Here is a 17756-nt window from a genome sequence, read left to right as displayed (position 1 = left end):
ATAACTCTTTTGATTCAAATTCTTATTCATTTAAAAAGTTACAAAATGCCTATGATGAGTTGTATTTGGAATTTGAGACCATGAATTCCAAATATAAAAAATTAATTTCAAAATTTAAAGTTGAAAATGATTTGATTTTGAAAGTAAAAGTTGATTTTGAAAAACAAAGTGAAACTTAAAAAAAAATGATTTAGAGCTTTCAAAAATCAAATTTAATGATTTAGAAAAAGAAAATATTGATTTGAAAGTTAAGCTTGAAAGCTTAACAAAAGAAAAATAATTAATTTTTAAAAACAACTCATTATGTTTAAAAATGACAAAATGCTCACACTGTCATTTTCATGGTCATTTGGAACATACTTGTCCTTTAAAGAAAGGAAGACATTTTAAAATTAAACAAATATGGGTTCCAAAGGGAACAAGGGGCATTGAAGCTAACGTTCAAGGATCCAAAGCAATTTGGATACCAAATATCAAATTAAATGTCTCTTGTAGGTGCTTGGGAGCAATGGTGATGAAAATGAAGATATTCAAATGCTCTAGCCACACTTGATATGGAATGAGTAACCTCTTAGCTTATTTTGATTATATTGCATAATTGGTTGCTCATTTAGTTTAAGCATTCATGGGTTTTGATTTTAAATAATTTTATGTTTTCTATCTCATGTATGTTAAAAAGTGTTGTGATGAACATTTTCTAAAGTTTTAAGGATTTTTTGTTTGTTTATCATAATGAATTTTGGTCAAAATTCGTTTTAATGTTTTATTTTTACAAATTTTAATTTTTGACCTTAATTTAAATGTTTATGCATGTGATTTGTTGCAAATGATATATCTCTAACAATTGATATCAATATTTCAAATGAATAATATTTTTGGATAACTTTGTGCATATGCAATTAAATACAACAATTGACATTTCATAAAGAATATTAGACTTGGATATATTGAATTTCTTGTGCTACAAACTTGTTTGTTCATCTTTGTTGAAATTCAATGTCTTTTAAGTGTCAATCTTTTAAAATCAATTTTTTGTTTGAAATGCATTTTTGAGGGGGAGCTTTTGATTTTTCAAATGATTTTAATGTTAAAATTATTACTTATTCTCCATTATTATTTTGTACCTTAAAAGTTTGAATTATTTTTTATATAACAAAAAAGTGGAGAAGTTTAAGTTTGAAAAATTTAATTTCAAGAATAAAAAAGGGGAGCTTTAATTTTTTCTAAAATATTTTTCTTTTTCATTAAATGTTTTATTAAGGTGGAGTTTTTGCCAAAAATTTATTTTTCAAAGGTTTTGTTATGTCAAAAAGGGGGAGATTGTAGAACTCATATTTTGATATAACAAATAAGTGCAAAATGTTTTTGGACTAAATTGAATTTATTCAAAGTTTTCATCAAAATATTTTAAAGTCCAATCAAAACCTTAAAATGAGTTTTCTGACAAGAAGTTTCGAAACTTTCCAAGACAGTTTCCCAAAAAGTTTCGATACTGTTCAAGATTTTCAAAACTATCTTAAGAGTTTCAAAACTTTCCCTAAAGTTTCGATACTTTGGCTCCAATGATCATATTTTCCCAACGACTATTTCGAAGAGTTTCGAAACTTTGTGTACAGAAAGTCTTCCAACGGCTAGAAATGGCTAGTAACTCATTACAACAAATAAAAACAAGTTCAAGACACTTGAAGAAGGCTACACAACACCTATCCAAGCAATCAAACACAAAAGAAAATTTTTTCATTATTCATTTCTCTTTCTCTTGTAAATATTTGTGTTTTTGTGAGCTTTAACTTGTAAAAATATTCTTTTTTAGAGGTTTTATTGTTTACAATATTTTCCTTTGTAAACGGCTTTTAGTTCTAGTTTAGCAATTTGAAAAACTAGGGAGTTGTAAATGTTAATATTGATCCTTAAAAAAGAAAGAATAAATTAGTGGATTTGTTGAAAATCCTAAAGTGATGAGCTTAGGTAGTGGATGCAGACTTGATTAATAAGTCGAACCACCATAAATCATTGTGCAAATTTTCATATCTTTATACTTTTTACTCCCTAAACTTTAAATTGCAATTCACTCTCTCTTGACACATTTTCGGTTAATCAATCGAGCTTGATCGAACCCAACAAACATGAACAGAAGGCTCGTTCGTTCATTTACGTTCGTGAACTTTCGATGATATGTTCATTCATTTATATTTAGTCTAATCTATCTATACCCATTTAATATATTAAGACCCAATAAATTTTAATATAATATCCATTAATATTTTAAAATGTAGTTAATTTTAAATAAAAAAAACTTAAAACAATTAAATACAAATTAATTATGAAGTTGTAACTTATACTAATGAATTTTATGTGATTATTGTTGTTGTTTATGTTGATTTATGTTTATTTATTTTGTTCATTTACATACATTTATTATATTCGTCTTCATTAATTAATTTATGTTATGTTTATTTATTATTTAAATGAACATTAACTGAAAAAAAAATTTCGTTGTTACAAATAAATAAAAGAGGCTATATTTCGTTGGTTTTTTCTTTCCCTCAGAATATCAAATTTCGGATTCACATCTCTCTCCCTCCGACGCGTATTGATTTAGGGTTTCAGGTTTCTGCTTTGAATCGCGATAAAAGCATGGCGGGTGCTGGAATCCACCCTTATCACAATCAGTGGCCGCCGGCACCAGTTCCTCCTCCCGCTACAGCCACATCAGCTGCCGCTCCTCTTCCGCCGCCTCCTGTCCACCATCCTCCATTTTCTACTCACGATGAGGTTAATATCACTTGATTTTCTCTACCTCCTTTGCTTTTTCTTTTTTCAAGCTTTAATTTTGAGCCTCGATTGTAAGATTTGATGGCAATCGAACCCTAATTATCTCTCCCTCGCTTTCATTAAATTTTCTTTATGAAACTGCCAATACAATAGTTTCTTTTCGCTTTGTTTAGTTTTGTAGATTCCCTTGTTTATCTATCTAATTCGTGGTTTTCCTTTTGTACTTGCTTTTTTTCTTACTCAAAATCTAAAATGGTATTTTATAATATAAAATTTAAAAGTAAATTCCTTGACTAGCTACATGTATCATTCCATGATTTTGTCAGTTTTATTGGATGTGCATTACAACAGTTTAATTATTTGGTCTTGTTTTGGTGATTTCTATGAGAGTTACTTGAAACAAGTTTCAATTTGGTTGGTTCCATGATCAAATGTTAAAGGGGTCAAAATAGTTTTATATCAAAAGAGCAATAATCTATTAAGTATTTAAATCTAAAAATTTGGGGGGGGGGGACAAAGGCCTTATTTAACTAATATTTAAACTAAAAAGGACCTAAAAAGCTTTATACCATAAAGTTTGGGTACAACGGCCCCTCCCATGCACCATGTAGATCCGTCCTGAGTATGTTGCAATTATTTTTCTTTTTCATATAGTCATTATTGTGTATTTAAAATAAACTTTAAAATTTAGATAAATTATCAACTAATTTTTAAACTGACTTTTAGTACAGTAATCTTCCATATAATATTTTAGAAATTATAATCAATTTGGCTAGATTCCTTGATTTTACAAACATACCATTTCACTGCCACTTTTCATATCTATCAATCTAGTTTTCAATTTGAATGGTTTAAGCAACCAGATGATTTGCAATGCATTATTTGTGGTGCATGCATCTACTAGTTTATTTTTATTTAATCCTATATTCTAAAATTAATAGAGATAGTTGTTTTGTATCTAGGTTCGAACCATCTTCATTACTGGTCTTCCTGAAGATGTCAAAGAGAGGGAGTTGCAAAATTTAATGAGGTGGTTTCCAGGTTTTGAAGCTTCGCAAGTGAACTATAAGGGTGAAAAGCTGATGGGTTTTGCTCTCTTTTCAACTGCACAACTTGCAGTTGCTGCCAAGGATGCTCTTCAGGTACCATAAATTTATATAATTGGTGGTTTTATTTAGTGATATAAGATATGTCCTCCTTTTCAAAGCACTGATTTTGTTTGATTCTGGTGGGTATTAGGATATGATTTTTGATGCCGAGTCAAAGTCTGTATTGCACATAGAGATGGCCAAGAAGAATCTATTTGTTAAAAGAGGTTAGTCATCTCTGTAACATCTTGTTTCATGCCAATGGAAAAAGATTTACGTATTTATCTTTTTTTAAATAAAAAATAATTTTATTGCATGAGAATAAAAAACGTATTGCTAGAGCCTCATTAAAAAACCTCCCTAAGCCTAAGTGCAGGAAAAAGAGTACGCCCAGGCAATGACTACAACTGCATCCAACACCCAAGAAGAAAACCTAAGAAACATCAAGAAACAACCAGCAGAAAAATAGACAGAAAAGCAAGAAACCATATACATCAACCGAACAACACCACATACAAACCACACCAACACCCAAAATACATTTCAACCAGGCACAGACCCTGCAACCAATTTAGCAAGATGGTCAGCCTCCACATTCGGACACCTAGAAACATGACGCACAGTGAAGTTTTCTCTAATAGATACTTCAGCGATTGGACGAAGAATAGACACCTGTTCCGTAGGAATTGAATTAGGATCCCTCAACCAATTCACCACCACTTCACAATCGCACTCTAAAATAAGATCCATAGACCTATTCCAGATAGAATCCACAAACAAAATTACCGCATATTCCAAAGCCAATATCTCAGCCAGTAGCGGGGACTCCCCACCAATTGGGACCGAAAAGGATAACAAGGTGGCACCATTTGAATATCTAAGGATCCCCCCAGTACCTCCATAGCTACCATCAAACCGCATCGAACCATCTACATTAAACTTAGCACAACCATTCGGAGGAGGAATAGGTTTTTTTTTTATGGAGATGAGCATCCTTTAATTAGAAGGTCCGCAACCAGGTTTTCCAATCTGAAGGGGGCCGAAGGAAATTTAGCCGACAACCAATAAGCGATTCTATACTTTACTAAAGAAACCAATTGCAAGCAGTCAAACTTCTTTCCATGAAAAACCACATCATTCTTGAGTAGCCAAGTAGACCAGATAATAGCAAAAGGCAACACACCCCATATTATTCTATATGGTAGATTCGGAGGAAGCAACTCATACTACGCCTGCAGAAAGTTAATAGGCTCAAAAGAAAAGTCGCAGAGATACCCCATGAGTTTAAAAACGATCCCCAAACTCTCCAAACAGCCTTACAAGGAAAAAACAAATGTTTGACCAATTCAGGTGAAATCGAACAAAGTGGGCAGCTTACTTCCAGTATCCTAACACCTCTCTTTTTAAGTTCCACTCTCACCGAAACACTACGACGAATGACCCTTTATAAAAACGCTTCTACTCTAAAAGGGGCAATTTCCATCTAGACATTTTCTTGCAGTTGAAAGCAGGCCGCTCCCTATCGAAATATAGATTCGACATTGACTTCACCGAATAAACTCTGTTGGATGAGCCCAACCATTTAACCTAATCTGAATAAGTCAAACTCGCAAAATTTTCAGGAGACCACATCAAACCATTCCATTGCACTCTTTCCCAATCAAAAACCTCCTTTCGAAGCCGAATATTCTAGCTTCACCCAGCTTCAATTTTAACCCAAAAATCAGAAATTAGACCATCTTTGTTAATCGCAAGGGCAAATATTCTCGAAAATGACTTTTGAAGGGGTTAATTCCCTAACCATTTGTCTTGCCAAAACCTTGTGCCTTTCCCATCACCCACTTGAAGTTGAAAAAAATCGCGTAAGCCGTTAACTCCACCCTCTGAAAAGTTTGAAATAATTCCCCTCCACAACTAAGAAGCTCCTCGGGAAATGAACTGAGGAGGGAGCAAGGCCGATCGATCAAGGTTGTACTTTGTGGTGGTAACAATTTTCCAGGGAATCAAATTTTGATTGCAAAATCTCCACTACCACTTTCCAAGAAAATCAAAAATTTTCTGTCTAAGATCAATGAAGCCCAAATCACCAATGTCCATTGGTTTACAAACATCAGCTCAATTGACAAACATTGTTTTACTCGTCAAAATAAAATAAAAACCCTTCTCAAATAAAAGAAATAAACATAAATATAGTATAGTGAAAGAGGGTCGATCCACAGGGATTTAGAAATTCCTGATGCGATTTAGTTTCGATTTCAGTCCAGGCAACTGTAAGAAAAATAAATTAGAAAAAGGGGAGTTTCGCAATTGAGAGTTGAAAGATAAAAGAAAATAACAAAAATAAAAATCAAAGGAAAAGAAATGAAAACGTAAATAAAGTTGAAAACAATAATGATAAAATCGCCTCAAGCTAGCTTTGTTTCAATTTCGTTTGATCATCGAAATGAATTTTTTCATGTCGGTTACATTCTACAAGCCCCAACCTATTGTAACTTGCCCTTCTGTCATGTAATCGATCTTCCCAAGTCTAACTTCAAAAGATGATTCTTGAGTGGATTAACCACAACTATTGCCGTTAAAACAATCAGAATTAAGTACTGGAAAGGCCCAACTCGAATTATGTTGTCTCAACGAGAATTAAGTATGTTCACAGTAAATCGAATTGCCATAGGTAGATCCTTCTTCCCAACTATATATTTAAACAACATCCAGACCAACGAGCTCTTTTTGATTTGAAAGTTATTAAAATTTGTAAGTAAGACCGATTGTCAAACTAATAAATCGGAAATACGAGAATGTATCCCGAAGGGAATTAAGTGTTGTTTAATTCTCACGCGTGGAATTGATTCATTGCTAGCTCTCGACTATAATGAAAAAAAAACTTCTAATAAAATGAAAATAAAAACAAATCTAATTCAAGTTTTTTTCAAGCTTTACCTTAAGGGGATATTTATAGCTTCTAAATCCCTAAAGATAACATGGAAATTCAAAATGAAAATCCTAAACCTTAAATCCCAAGTGTTTTTAAATTTAAATTCCTAAAGATTTCATCCATCTTCTTCCAGATAATGCTGACTGGACTGCTTATAGAAATTGTTGTTGTTGACTAGATCTTCTGGAAGTTGCCACGTCAAATCGCGTCGTGCCCAGTGTTGTGCCCTTGCCTCCGACCATGATAAGAAAACAACAAAAAGTAAACAAGTTCTCTGCATAGAAAATAAGCCAAATGCAACCAAATCAATAGTGAAAAGCTCGTAAAGCAAGAGAATTGACAAGCAAAAAGAGTCAATTGCAAGTTTAATTCGAGACCTGAAGCCAACTCAAACACAATGAGAACTCTTTTCGCATTCTTTAACCGAGTCTCTGAAGCACTAATGAACATAATTAAATCATCGACATATTGAAGATGGGATACAACAACATCCGAAGAACCCTTTCCCATCACACAACTCGACAATAGGCTAACCTGAACAACTTTTTGAAGCATCGGATTTAGCGCTTCACCTACCAGATTAAATAACAAAGACGACAAGGGACAACCATGCCGAAGGCCATGGGCTAACTTAAACCTCTCCGAAGGGGATCCATTCACCAATACAAAAATAGACGCTGAGGCAGTACAAGCCAAGATCCACTTGCACCATTGCAAACCAAACCATCTCCTTCAAGACCCTTAGGAGGAAACCCCAATCCACCGTATCATAAGCCTTCCTGAAGTCGGTCTTAAAAACGATTCCCGAACGCCCAATCTTCTTTCCTCAATCGATAATCTCATTAGCAATCAAAGCGCAATCCAAGATTTGCCTTCCTGGAATGAAAGCAAACTGAGAAGTGCCCACCAAATCACCCAACACTAGGGTTTCAAATAGTGCCCCGCTACCGTGATAGCGCCCGCGATTTCGCGGCAGTGTTGCCTTACGCTACACCCGCAATAGCATTCAGTAGCGCTCGCTACGGCCGCAATAGCGCCCGCTATGGCCGCAATCGCGGTAAAAACGTAATGATTGAAAACGCGACCGCGACAGCGATTTGAAACCCTGCCCAACATTGATCTGAGACGACTAGCTAGCACCTTACTCTACAACTTATAAACCCTTCTGACTAAACTAATGGGTCTGAATTCCTCCAAAGACCGAGGATTTAATTTCTTCGGAATCAAAGTGATAAACGAATGGTTTAAACACGAATCAAACTCCCCAAAGTTATAAAACTCATTAAAAAACTAAGGATTCCCTCCTTTAGGTCCGACCAAAACTTTTAAAAAAAATTAAAGTTGAAGCCATCCGGCCCCGGGGCATGATTATTGTCCGAACTCTCCAATGCTAGGAATCTCTTCCTCAGAAACCTTCTCTCCAACCAGCTACACTGCTCAACATCTAACTTTGAAGAAGGCATAATCATTTCGTCAACCTCCAATGCAGCCTTCTTATTATAAACTTCACGAATATATGAAGCAATCATACTTTTTAGACTAGCCGGATCAGCAATCCTCCTCCCATCCAGAACCAATGAAAATATTGAGTTATTCCGCCTCCTAGCAGAAGCATAGTTGTGGAAAAACTAGTATTTTGATCGCCTTTCGCCACCCACCTCACCCTAGACTTTTGCAGCCACGATCTTTCCTCTTTCCTATACACTTCCCAAAGTCTACATTTCAATCCTCTTAATTCAGAATTAGCGTTATGATCCTCCCAATTGACTTGCAAATCCGATTCTACCTTGCTGATTTTAAATTCTAACTCCTCAATTATAGCCTTAAAATCAAAGGATTGCTTCTTTGACCAGCCTTTCGCAGCCCCTCTTGCAGCAGACAGTACCTTACCGATTCTCTTACTTCCAATAGCAGAAGTTGTGTCTTTAATCGCTCCCTTAATAGCAGAGATAAAACTGCTGTCTTTCAACCAAAAATTGAAGCACCTAAAAGGCTTTCGGCCCCAATTAACCTTAGCTTCTGCCAACACTACAACCTTGTGATCCGACAGTGATTTCGGCATACCTTCTGCATGATCGAGGGGAAAGTAGATAAAAACTCGTTAGAAAGAAATCGATCCAACCTAACGTGCATCGCATTAGCCTTGTTACTAGACCTAGTGAAATTTCCCCCAACCAAAGGCAAATCCACCAAAGCGCATTGATGAACAAAACTCCTAAAAAAACCAAAGATCCTTTGATTTACAGAAGCATCGATTTTCTCTTCTGGATGAATAAAAACATTGAAATCCCCTCATACACCACATAAATGGATTATCTGTAACTAATTTAGCTAATTCACCAAAAAACTCCTCTTTCTTTCTATCCAATGAAGGTCCATACACATTTAAAAATCCACTCCTAGACATCTTCCCTGGAATTGAACCAATAAGAGCAACATATCTTCTATTAACAATTCTAGATATCTTCATAAAAAATTTAGAATCCCAGAGGCAAATAAGACCACTTGCCGAGCCTTCAGCCGAACTAGAAGCCCAACACATATCCCCTGAGCCCCACAACCTCATACAAATTGACATCGAAACCATAACCAATTTTAATTCTTGAACGAAAACCATCTTAGCCTTTAACCTACGAATTATTTTACTCACTGCCTTGACCTTTTCCACCCTACCCAAACCCTTGATATTCCAAGTGACTACAACTAAATCCATTAAGATCTGAAAAGTACCCTCTGACCATGCACCTTCTTTATTATCACAACGCTCGTTTAAGCGCCTCCTCATAGCCCTTACTTTCTTTGACACCGCCTCTTTGCCACCTTTAAATGCAATTTGCATCAAATTGCTCACTTCCCAAATCGCTTCAACCTCCTCACGAATTGCGTCATCCTCCCCAACCCCACGCAAATCCTACCTAGGCCTGTATGCTTCTCTCAGAGATTTTCTTACCAGCCTTCTTACCAATCATAGCTCTTGACCCCGGGGCACCTCTTTGCTTGTACACCAAAACTGACTCCAGAACTACCAATGAAAAATTAAGATTCGAATTTAAAGAAATAAAGCTATCTGGAACGTATTCAACAAAGCCCGAGCATTGCCTTTATTCAATTTCATCCCCAAAACTATTAACATTGCCTTCAGTCCCATTAAAAACAATATCACTTAAGTCCATTTGAGCCCACATCAACCCATCTTCTTTATCCTCATTTAAATCCACTATATCCTTGGAAAAATCAGGCCCATTATTGGAAACACTTCGGTCCCTAGGCCCATCAACCTCGGGTGAACAGACCAACTCAGGAGACAAAACAATTCACTTTCTGTAGTCGAAATCCCCTCTCCATTGATGTCACCCACATTGGAATTTGCACTTCCACCATGCACGATCATGTTACCTTTCACCTTGATGACTGGCCCTGCCGTTGACATTCCTCCTGGAGATCGAAGCGTCACAATTATTAGCATCCTCCAACCAAGCTTGACCCAACAGAGACACAACGCCTCTCGCTGGAGAAGTGATCCCAGGACTGAAACCGTTCCCAGGACCAACAATACCATGATCAGAGAATGCTTCTAGAGCCCAAACATCAGCAAAATTTTTGATCATTTCCTCATAACTAGATTTCAAAATTCCGCATTCATCTTAAGGAACCACCACTTTAATAACAAAATCTCTCCCATTTGACCGGATTCTAATCGATTCTGGAATATCAAACCTGCACGACACCCTAACAACCATTTTTGCCACAGAGAGACCATCCCTTTCTCTCGTGGATTCCTCCAACTCCACAAAAGATCCCCACTTATTCCCCAAGGATGAAAAGAAATTGAGATGCCACAGCTGCAGAGGAACACCTATCCAAACATAGGAGTAAAATGCAGAAACAAACCCAACCTTATCATAAATGGGAGAAATATGCTTGAACCAATAATCCCGACCATCATCTTTCCTTTGCCACACTTCCTTCACATCATTCACTGATTTAAAAGTCAGGATACAAGAGTTCTTTGCATTTCCCCATTTGGCAAGCTTGGCATTAATTCCCTCCTCTTCCAAAGCTCTCTGCACTAAATTGAAATCAAAATTTTCGTGAAGCATTCCTGCTTAAGAACTCTTAATCCAATCCACATTCTCAGGAGGAATCTGAAAATCTAGAACGTTGGAACCCTTAGCCCTATCCTCTATCTATTGATTTTCTGAAAAATATGTTGGGCTTATCATCTCTTTCACTATCGAAACTACATTGGGTGGCTCGCTTCTTACCTCGTTTTCTTTCCCCTGCAGAGCCTCTACATACGAATTGGAATCCTTTTCTTTGGCTATCCACACCTTCCCGAGCTTTGATTGATTCGAAGGCTCACCCTGTTTATCCCTTGAGACCGCCGCTCGATTACCAATGTCATTCACTACCGGATGCCTAGGAAAAATGGCTCTCGAAACCCAGATGACTCTACCATCGATCATGGCATTATTCATCATCCTTATGCCATTATCCATGTCGAACTTGGAAGCAAAATGAACAAAGGCAAAGCTGAAACCCTTGTACTTTGGATTCTTAATGTTCCTTGGAATGAAAGCTTGAACCACTCTCCCATATTGGTTAAAAACTTATCTCAAAGCACCGCACGACACTCTTTTACTAAGATTATCAACAAAGGCCGTCCATTGCCCGCTGGACCGATATCCCCTATCGCCTGAAAAGCTTGATGACCCCCTCTCTCGAAAAACTCTACCTGACGCTCCCCTCCTAGGACCTTTCATATTTTAATATGCCTAGATTTGCGTATTTATCAAGAGACAAAAAGGAAAAAATGTTTTAATCTGGAGATAGTAATGCGAAATACATAATTTTGTTTCAAATGTTTTAAAGTTATTCTTATTTGCTTTTACCTAGAGAAGGATACCAGCCTTTGGCTATCTGCCACTTTATGGTTCGGATTTAGGAATGTGTTGTGTGGGTTGGTTGTGAGCAGGATATAAGTGAGTGAATAAGAGAGAGGCATGGTGATCTGATAAAATTAAAAGTAAATTGTGGCGATAATAAAGAGCTTTCTTTTATTTTGTGATATTTAATCTGCAGGAATTGTAGCAGATTCTAATTCATATGATCAGAGTAAGCGTTTGCGCACTGGTGGTGATTATTCACACAGTGCTTATACAACACCGACTCCATTTCACCCTCCTCCGGTCCCTGTCTGGGGACCTCATGGGTAAGAAGCTATGTGGGATATTGGATACTGCTATACTATAGTTTGCTTAGTCGTGAATAATTTAAGCTATAGTTATAGCATTGCTTCTTAAGTTCAAGGCTTTTTTATTTGTCATAGGTATTTAGCTCCAACTCCTCCATATGATCCGTATGGAGGCTATCCTGTTCCACCAGTCCCAATGCCTACCCCTACTCCTGCACCAGCTCCTAGCAGTTATGTGCCTGTTCAGGTAATTTCTATGCTCGGCATGCCCTTTTTCCCTGCAGCTTAGATTTTGTATAATTTTTTTGGCCATCAATTATTTTCTAAATTATGGCCACTTTTGGCTATTTATTTAATAACAATTGACTTTGAAACAACAAAGCGTGTTGTCGGCTTATTCTATACCTGGATTTACTATGAACATCCACTGAAAAGTTGGCTGTTGGCAGTGGCGGAGCCACAACTTAGTGAGAGTGGGCACGTGCCCACCATGAAATTCGAATTTTTTTCAATTAGTTACTTATTTTACTGATGGGTTCCACCTTGAAATTTTTCATGCCCACCCTGAAATCTGAGTTTTCAGTTTTCTTCGGTTAGTCACTATTTTACGGACAGTGCCCACCCTGAAATTTATTTGTATCCATCCCATTTAAAAATTTTATGTTAATGTATGTGTGTCCACCTTGAAAAATATTTCTAGATCCGCCACTAGATGTTGGACACTGGATATGACCCTTGTGCCCAATAATTTTGCAGATAAATGTCAGTGAATATATCTTAATTTTTCCTTCTGAGTATTCTTAGGATGCAACCTCCATTATGTGTCTTTTTTATGGCAGTAAATCGAAACTATTTTTGTCTGTCAGAATACCAAAGATAACCCTCCTTGCAATACTTTATTTATTGGCAATCTTGGAGAGAACATCAATGAGGAAGAACTACGGGGCCTATTTAGCGCGTGAGAACATCTCATCCCTGGCTAGTTTTATGAACCATTTTATTTCTGATATGAATTTGGGGTTAGTTTCTGATAACAACCTGGTTTATGTTGCACTTATGCTTTATACGCAGTCAACCTGGTTTTAAGCAAATGAAGATCTTGAGACAAGAAAGGCATACCGTTTGCTTTATAGAGTTTGAAGCAAGTTTCTTTCTTCTCTTAACCTACTTGGATGCAATCAGTTATTCATGGGATGCAATTTCTTGGGTTTTATCCTTAAGCCTAAGGTTTGTTTCTCCAACTTGCAGGATTTGAATTCTGCAAGCAATGTGCACCACAGTTTACAGGGTGCTGTGATCCCTAGTTCTGGTTCTGTTGGCATGCGAATACAGTATCCTTTTTGCATTTCATTGGCTTTACTGTTTTAATTTTTTTTCATTTACCTTTGTTTATTTTCTTTGGCACATCAACTGTTGCATATATATATATGTGTGTGTGTGTGTGCGCGCACGCTTCATTCATGTGCATTTCATGGGCTTATGGCTTGATTCTTGAATGTTACAGTCCAGATAGGTTATCCACATAAAAATACCCCTTCCCTTGGGTTCCACTGCTTCTGTCATCTCAGTGTGGTTTAGAAGGCGATATTCCTACAAACATTCCCCCCCCCCCAACTCACCCAAATGATCTGTTTTTAATGTCAAATTTTGATTCTGAGAAATTAATCTCTAAAAGGAGTGGCCGGGGTGAGAATTCTTTTTTTCTTTATGGTATATGCATAAGTGTGTGCATGTATATCAAAATGCTCGAGAAGGCTATTTTATCTTACAATGTTGAACTTGAATGCCAAATGATGAAAGTAGAAAATCTAGGGGTGCCAAGTTAAGCTATAGAGGAGCATAAGGAAATTATGTTATTAGCTTTACATGTCTCATCCGTAACTTTACTATATAAATGCTTCTGTGAAACATAATTTTCTTGACTTGATAATAGATATTCCAAGAATCCCTTCGGCAGAAGGAAGGACTCCAATTATTCAGTTGCTTCACCTAGTGCAAATGGGGCTCCGCCGGCTCTGACTTACCAGTAGCTGAGGGGATATTCTTTGTTTTCTATCCTCCAACATATACAACTGCTACATGCTAGGATGTATATTGCATGCACCCATTTCATTGTCAACATCAGCATTATCATCGCTTGTCATGTGTTTGAATGCACATAGTGATATCATGAGCGTACCGTTTGCTCATGTTTCTATCAATTTACCTGAAACATGCATGTGTCTGCAGCATTTGTTACGATGGGTTAACTTTATAGGGTGTCGGATAACATTAATATTCTGTTGAAGTAGCACATTATCCACTGGTTTGGCTGATTTGTGTGCTGTACCGCCTCATATTGACCATTGACCATGCCATGATACTGGATTACTGATGCTCAACATCAGGCAGCATACATACAGAATTGATCCATATACATTCATGACTAACATGACATTCAAAGATGCGTAGTTTCAATTCATGGCACTATTTGACTTGAAAAAAAAGAGGTGAAAACCCATACCATTTTTCATTCTATACATGGAATTATTAGAACCATTGACATTGCCATAGGCACCATTAGGGGTCTTCAAAGCATAATATTTATACATATGCCACTGCAGTGTAAACACACGACATCAATAACTTCACATGTGAAGAAAATCTAGATTTTCAAACCATGATCTGAAAAAACATAGGGAAGCATAACCATTGCTCATCTATCATGAGGAAATCTTATAACCCTTTGCCATATCCTCCGACACTGTTTATCCTATTGAAGTGAAAGGATGATGACCATCTTTTTAACTTAGAAGATGTAAGCGGCTATGACATATATGTATGCTTGTGTGTGCATATACATGCAGGATAAGTTGCTCTGCTTGAGGTAAACAGTGCTTCAGTTGATGTTTGTGTTTCAGGTAGTCAAAAGCGAAAACATGCCCTAGTGGATGTTTAGCTGACGGCTCTTAGGTGCTGGTTGCTTTATTTATTTATTTATTTATTTTCGGGCAAAAAGGAATAAATGCTTGTTGGCGACATCTCTAACTACATCTTTTCTGCCCTCTATTTCTGCTCTCTTAGTTTTTATGCAGAAAGTGTAACTTCGTGCAGTGTGGAAAGACACGAAAAATGGTAACAAATATGGTTAATTTTTCAGCGGAGTTCATTTTCCTAGCAAAATAGCTTCTTGTAGGGTTATTTGACTGGCTATTTTGAGTGTGGGTCATCTTTGCAAAGTTATAGTAAATGATTACGCGTTGCATTGTATTGAATTGGATACAATCTCTCATATAATACGATTTGGCTATCGATTCAGCAATTTCCTTCCTCCTTGATCCTTGAGGAAGAGGTTAATGCAAACACGTCACTTGATTACCAACCATGTATCTGGCCAATGTGACTTTCTGGTTTCACTTCGACTTATCAATTCTGAATTGAACCGAGCCCAAAAATATGATTCGATTTACTTTGATCCAATATTAATCTAATTTGATTGGATCATGAAAAAGGTCAATGACTAGTCCAATCTTGAGTTCAAATGGACTCGAGTCAGAAACAATCTAAAAGCCTATATAATCGTGGACGAAGTTAGAATCTTAGGATTCGTTTGGTTTGATAGAACATTTTCTATTTTTGTTTTCTGTTTTAAATTTTATAAAATAATTTTTATTTTTAATTTTAATTTTATGAAGATTATGAAATGAAAACTTGATTTTAAAAATAAAAATAGTGAAAACATATTTGGTATCTAATTTTTTAAAAATAGATATAAACAAATAACTATTAAATAATTAAATTAAAATATAACTATTAGAAAATTTTACTACATAAACTAACATGTGAGTTATGTAAATATAAGACAATAAAGTTTATAAGAAATTTTATAACACAAAAAATATTTTAGTTTATAAGAAGAATATTGGAGATTTAAATTGCGGCTAAGAACACATTTTTGGTTGTGTTGCATTTATCGCAATATTGCAAGTGTTATTTCAACCATTGCGGGTATTATGGTTGTGAAAGAAAGGTTTCAAACAATATCTTTATCTCTATGCAATGATCGCTATTCAGATAGCGGACGGTTATTTAAATCCCTAAATAATATAATGTTAATAAATATTGGGCATCAATTAAATTTAAAATATATACAAAAATATTGTTGCGACCACACAAAAGTTTCATTAAAATAACAAATTATGTTTAGTGGTATTTGAGGCCCTCAAACTTTTGAAAAATATTAATGTAGCCCCTGAACTTCTTTTGCACTCAATGTGTCTCTTAAACTGAGAAAAATCAATCTAATCCTTTGACCAACGAAATCAAAGTTGATTGTCACGACGCTTACATGACAGTTAACGAAACTTACAAGGCAATCTATAATGTTGATGTGATAATTCATTATACTAATGTGACAATTCAAGTTATTATTGTGGGAGTACATGATAGACATTATGTGGTAGATGATCTTAATTGATTTTTGGCTAAGTTTGAGCGCTTGTTTGTTTCATTTTTTTTATAGAAAATTTGAGGACTTATTTAAGTTTTTAGAAAAAAGAAATTATTTTAATTTAAAATATAAATATAAAATATAAAAAAATATTAATATATTCAGTACATTAAATATAAAAATAATATAAAATTAAATTATTAAAAAAATCAATTTAAGGATCACATTGAGTGTACAAAAAGTTTAGGGACCACAATGATTTTCTTGTAAAAGTTTGAGGGTTTCAAAAGTATAATTAACACTAGAAAATATGAAATAAAATTAAAATTTAAAGGTTTAAATACATTTATGCTCTATATTTTTAATTATAAAAAATTTTAGGGGTAGTTAGCCTGGAGGATGAAGCATAGCTTCACCTCTGTCTATAGTGATTTGAACTTGGACAATTAATTATGAATGACTTGAAATAATTCGAATTCCTAAAGATTTACTTTAGTAGTTAGGTTTCAAATTTGAGTGGTTTGATGAAAAATGATATGAACTTAGAGCGGGTTTATATTAAATTATCTTTTATTCATTAATTTGCTCGGGAAATTATTTGATTTTTTTGTATAAATATTAATATTTGAGAGAGAGATCTTCAAAGAACAAGGCTCTTTTTCAATAAACCAAGTTATTTGGGATGATGCGGACCCACTCTTTTTCCTATTCAAATACCAACCCTTTGTCTGTGTGTTTTCGCACCAAAAATTCTTTGGAGATGAGGAGATGTTAAAGTGGCTTCTTACTTTCCAAATAAATTCTCTTACATCTATATATAAGCGTCGGTTTGACGAGAATACACGAGAAAAATAGTTTGAATTATTAATTTACTTCCCAAATATATTCTCTTACATCTATATATAAGCGTTGGTTTATCGAGGATGCGCAAGAAAAACACTTCAAATTATTGATTTATCGTCAAAGATGGCTTAGAACTAAATGTCATTTAAATTAAGTATTGTAGAGATTTATTTATAGAGTGATATTTTTAATTTAGTTTGTTTTCTCATATTTTAAATATTATTTAAGGGGTTTAGTGTGTCATTATATTAAATTAATTTATGGTCTGTAAAAATTATTTACCTCAATGACATACACAATTCTTCTTGTGGCATTTATTTTTTAAAATTTTCGAAACTTTGGTGGTTCAATCTTAGTAGGGATAGAGAACCCTTTGATGTCTTGACTTTGCTATCGAAGGCCTTGGAGTGGTTGGAATAGGCGAGCACACGTGATGATGTGGTTTGTATACGTAAGATTCATGTTTTCATCTTTTATGGGTTAAACCCTCAATTT

General features: G+C 35.3%; 1 protein-coding gene across 1 annotated transcript; it reads left to right on the top strand.

Moving 5' to 3' along the window:
• The first annotated feature begins 2547 nt into the window (after window positions 1-2547).
• Window positions 2548-14370, top strand: LOC120183374 (U1 small nuclear ribonucleoprotein A-like). The gene is made up of 9 exons (XM_039188089.1): window positions 2548-2775; window positions 3738-3917; window positions 4015-4090; window positions 11878-12007; window positions 12125-12236; window positions 12856-12947; window positions 13061-13130; window positions 13238-13320; window positions 13923-14370. Exons 1-9 carry the CDS (start codon window positions 2638-2640, stop codon window positions 14017-14019), a joined length of 978 nt encoding a protein of 325 aa, XP_039044020.1. The 5' UTR covers window positions 2548-2637; the 3' UTR covers window positions 14020-14370.
• Window positions 14371-17756: the final 3386 nt, after the last annotated feature.

Source organism: Hibiscus syriacus, unplaced genomic scaffold (genome assembly GCF_006381635.1).
Source record: "Hibiscus syriacus cultivar Baekdansim isolate YM2019G1 unplaced genomic scaffold, ASM638163v2 tig00112759_pilon, whole genome shotgun sequence".
NCBI lineage: Eukaryota > Viridiplantae > Streptophyta > Magnoliopsida > Malvales > Malvaceae > Hibiscus > Hibiscus syriacus.
This window is presented reverse-complemented; position numbering and strand designations above follow the sequence as displayed.

Coding starts and splice junctions, on each gene's coding strand:
- LOC120183374 (XM_039188089.1), top strand. CDS start 2,638: ATGGCGGGTGCTGGAATCCACCCTTATCACAATCAGTGGCCGCCGGCA. Junction 3,918..4,014: donor CTGCCAAGGATGCTCTTCAG/GTACCATAAATT, acceptor GGTGGGTATTAG/GATATGATTTTTGATGCCGA. Junction 13,131..13,237: donor TTTGCTTTATAGAGTTTGAA/GCAAGTTTCTTT, acceptor TCCAACTTGCAG/GATTTGAATTCTGCAAGCAA.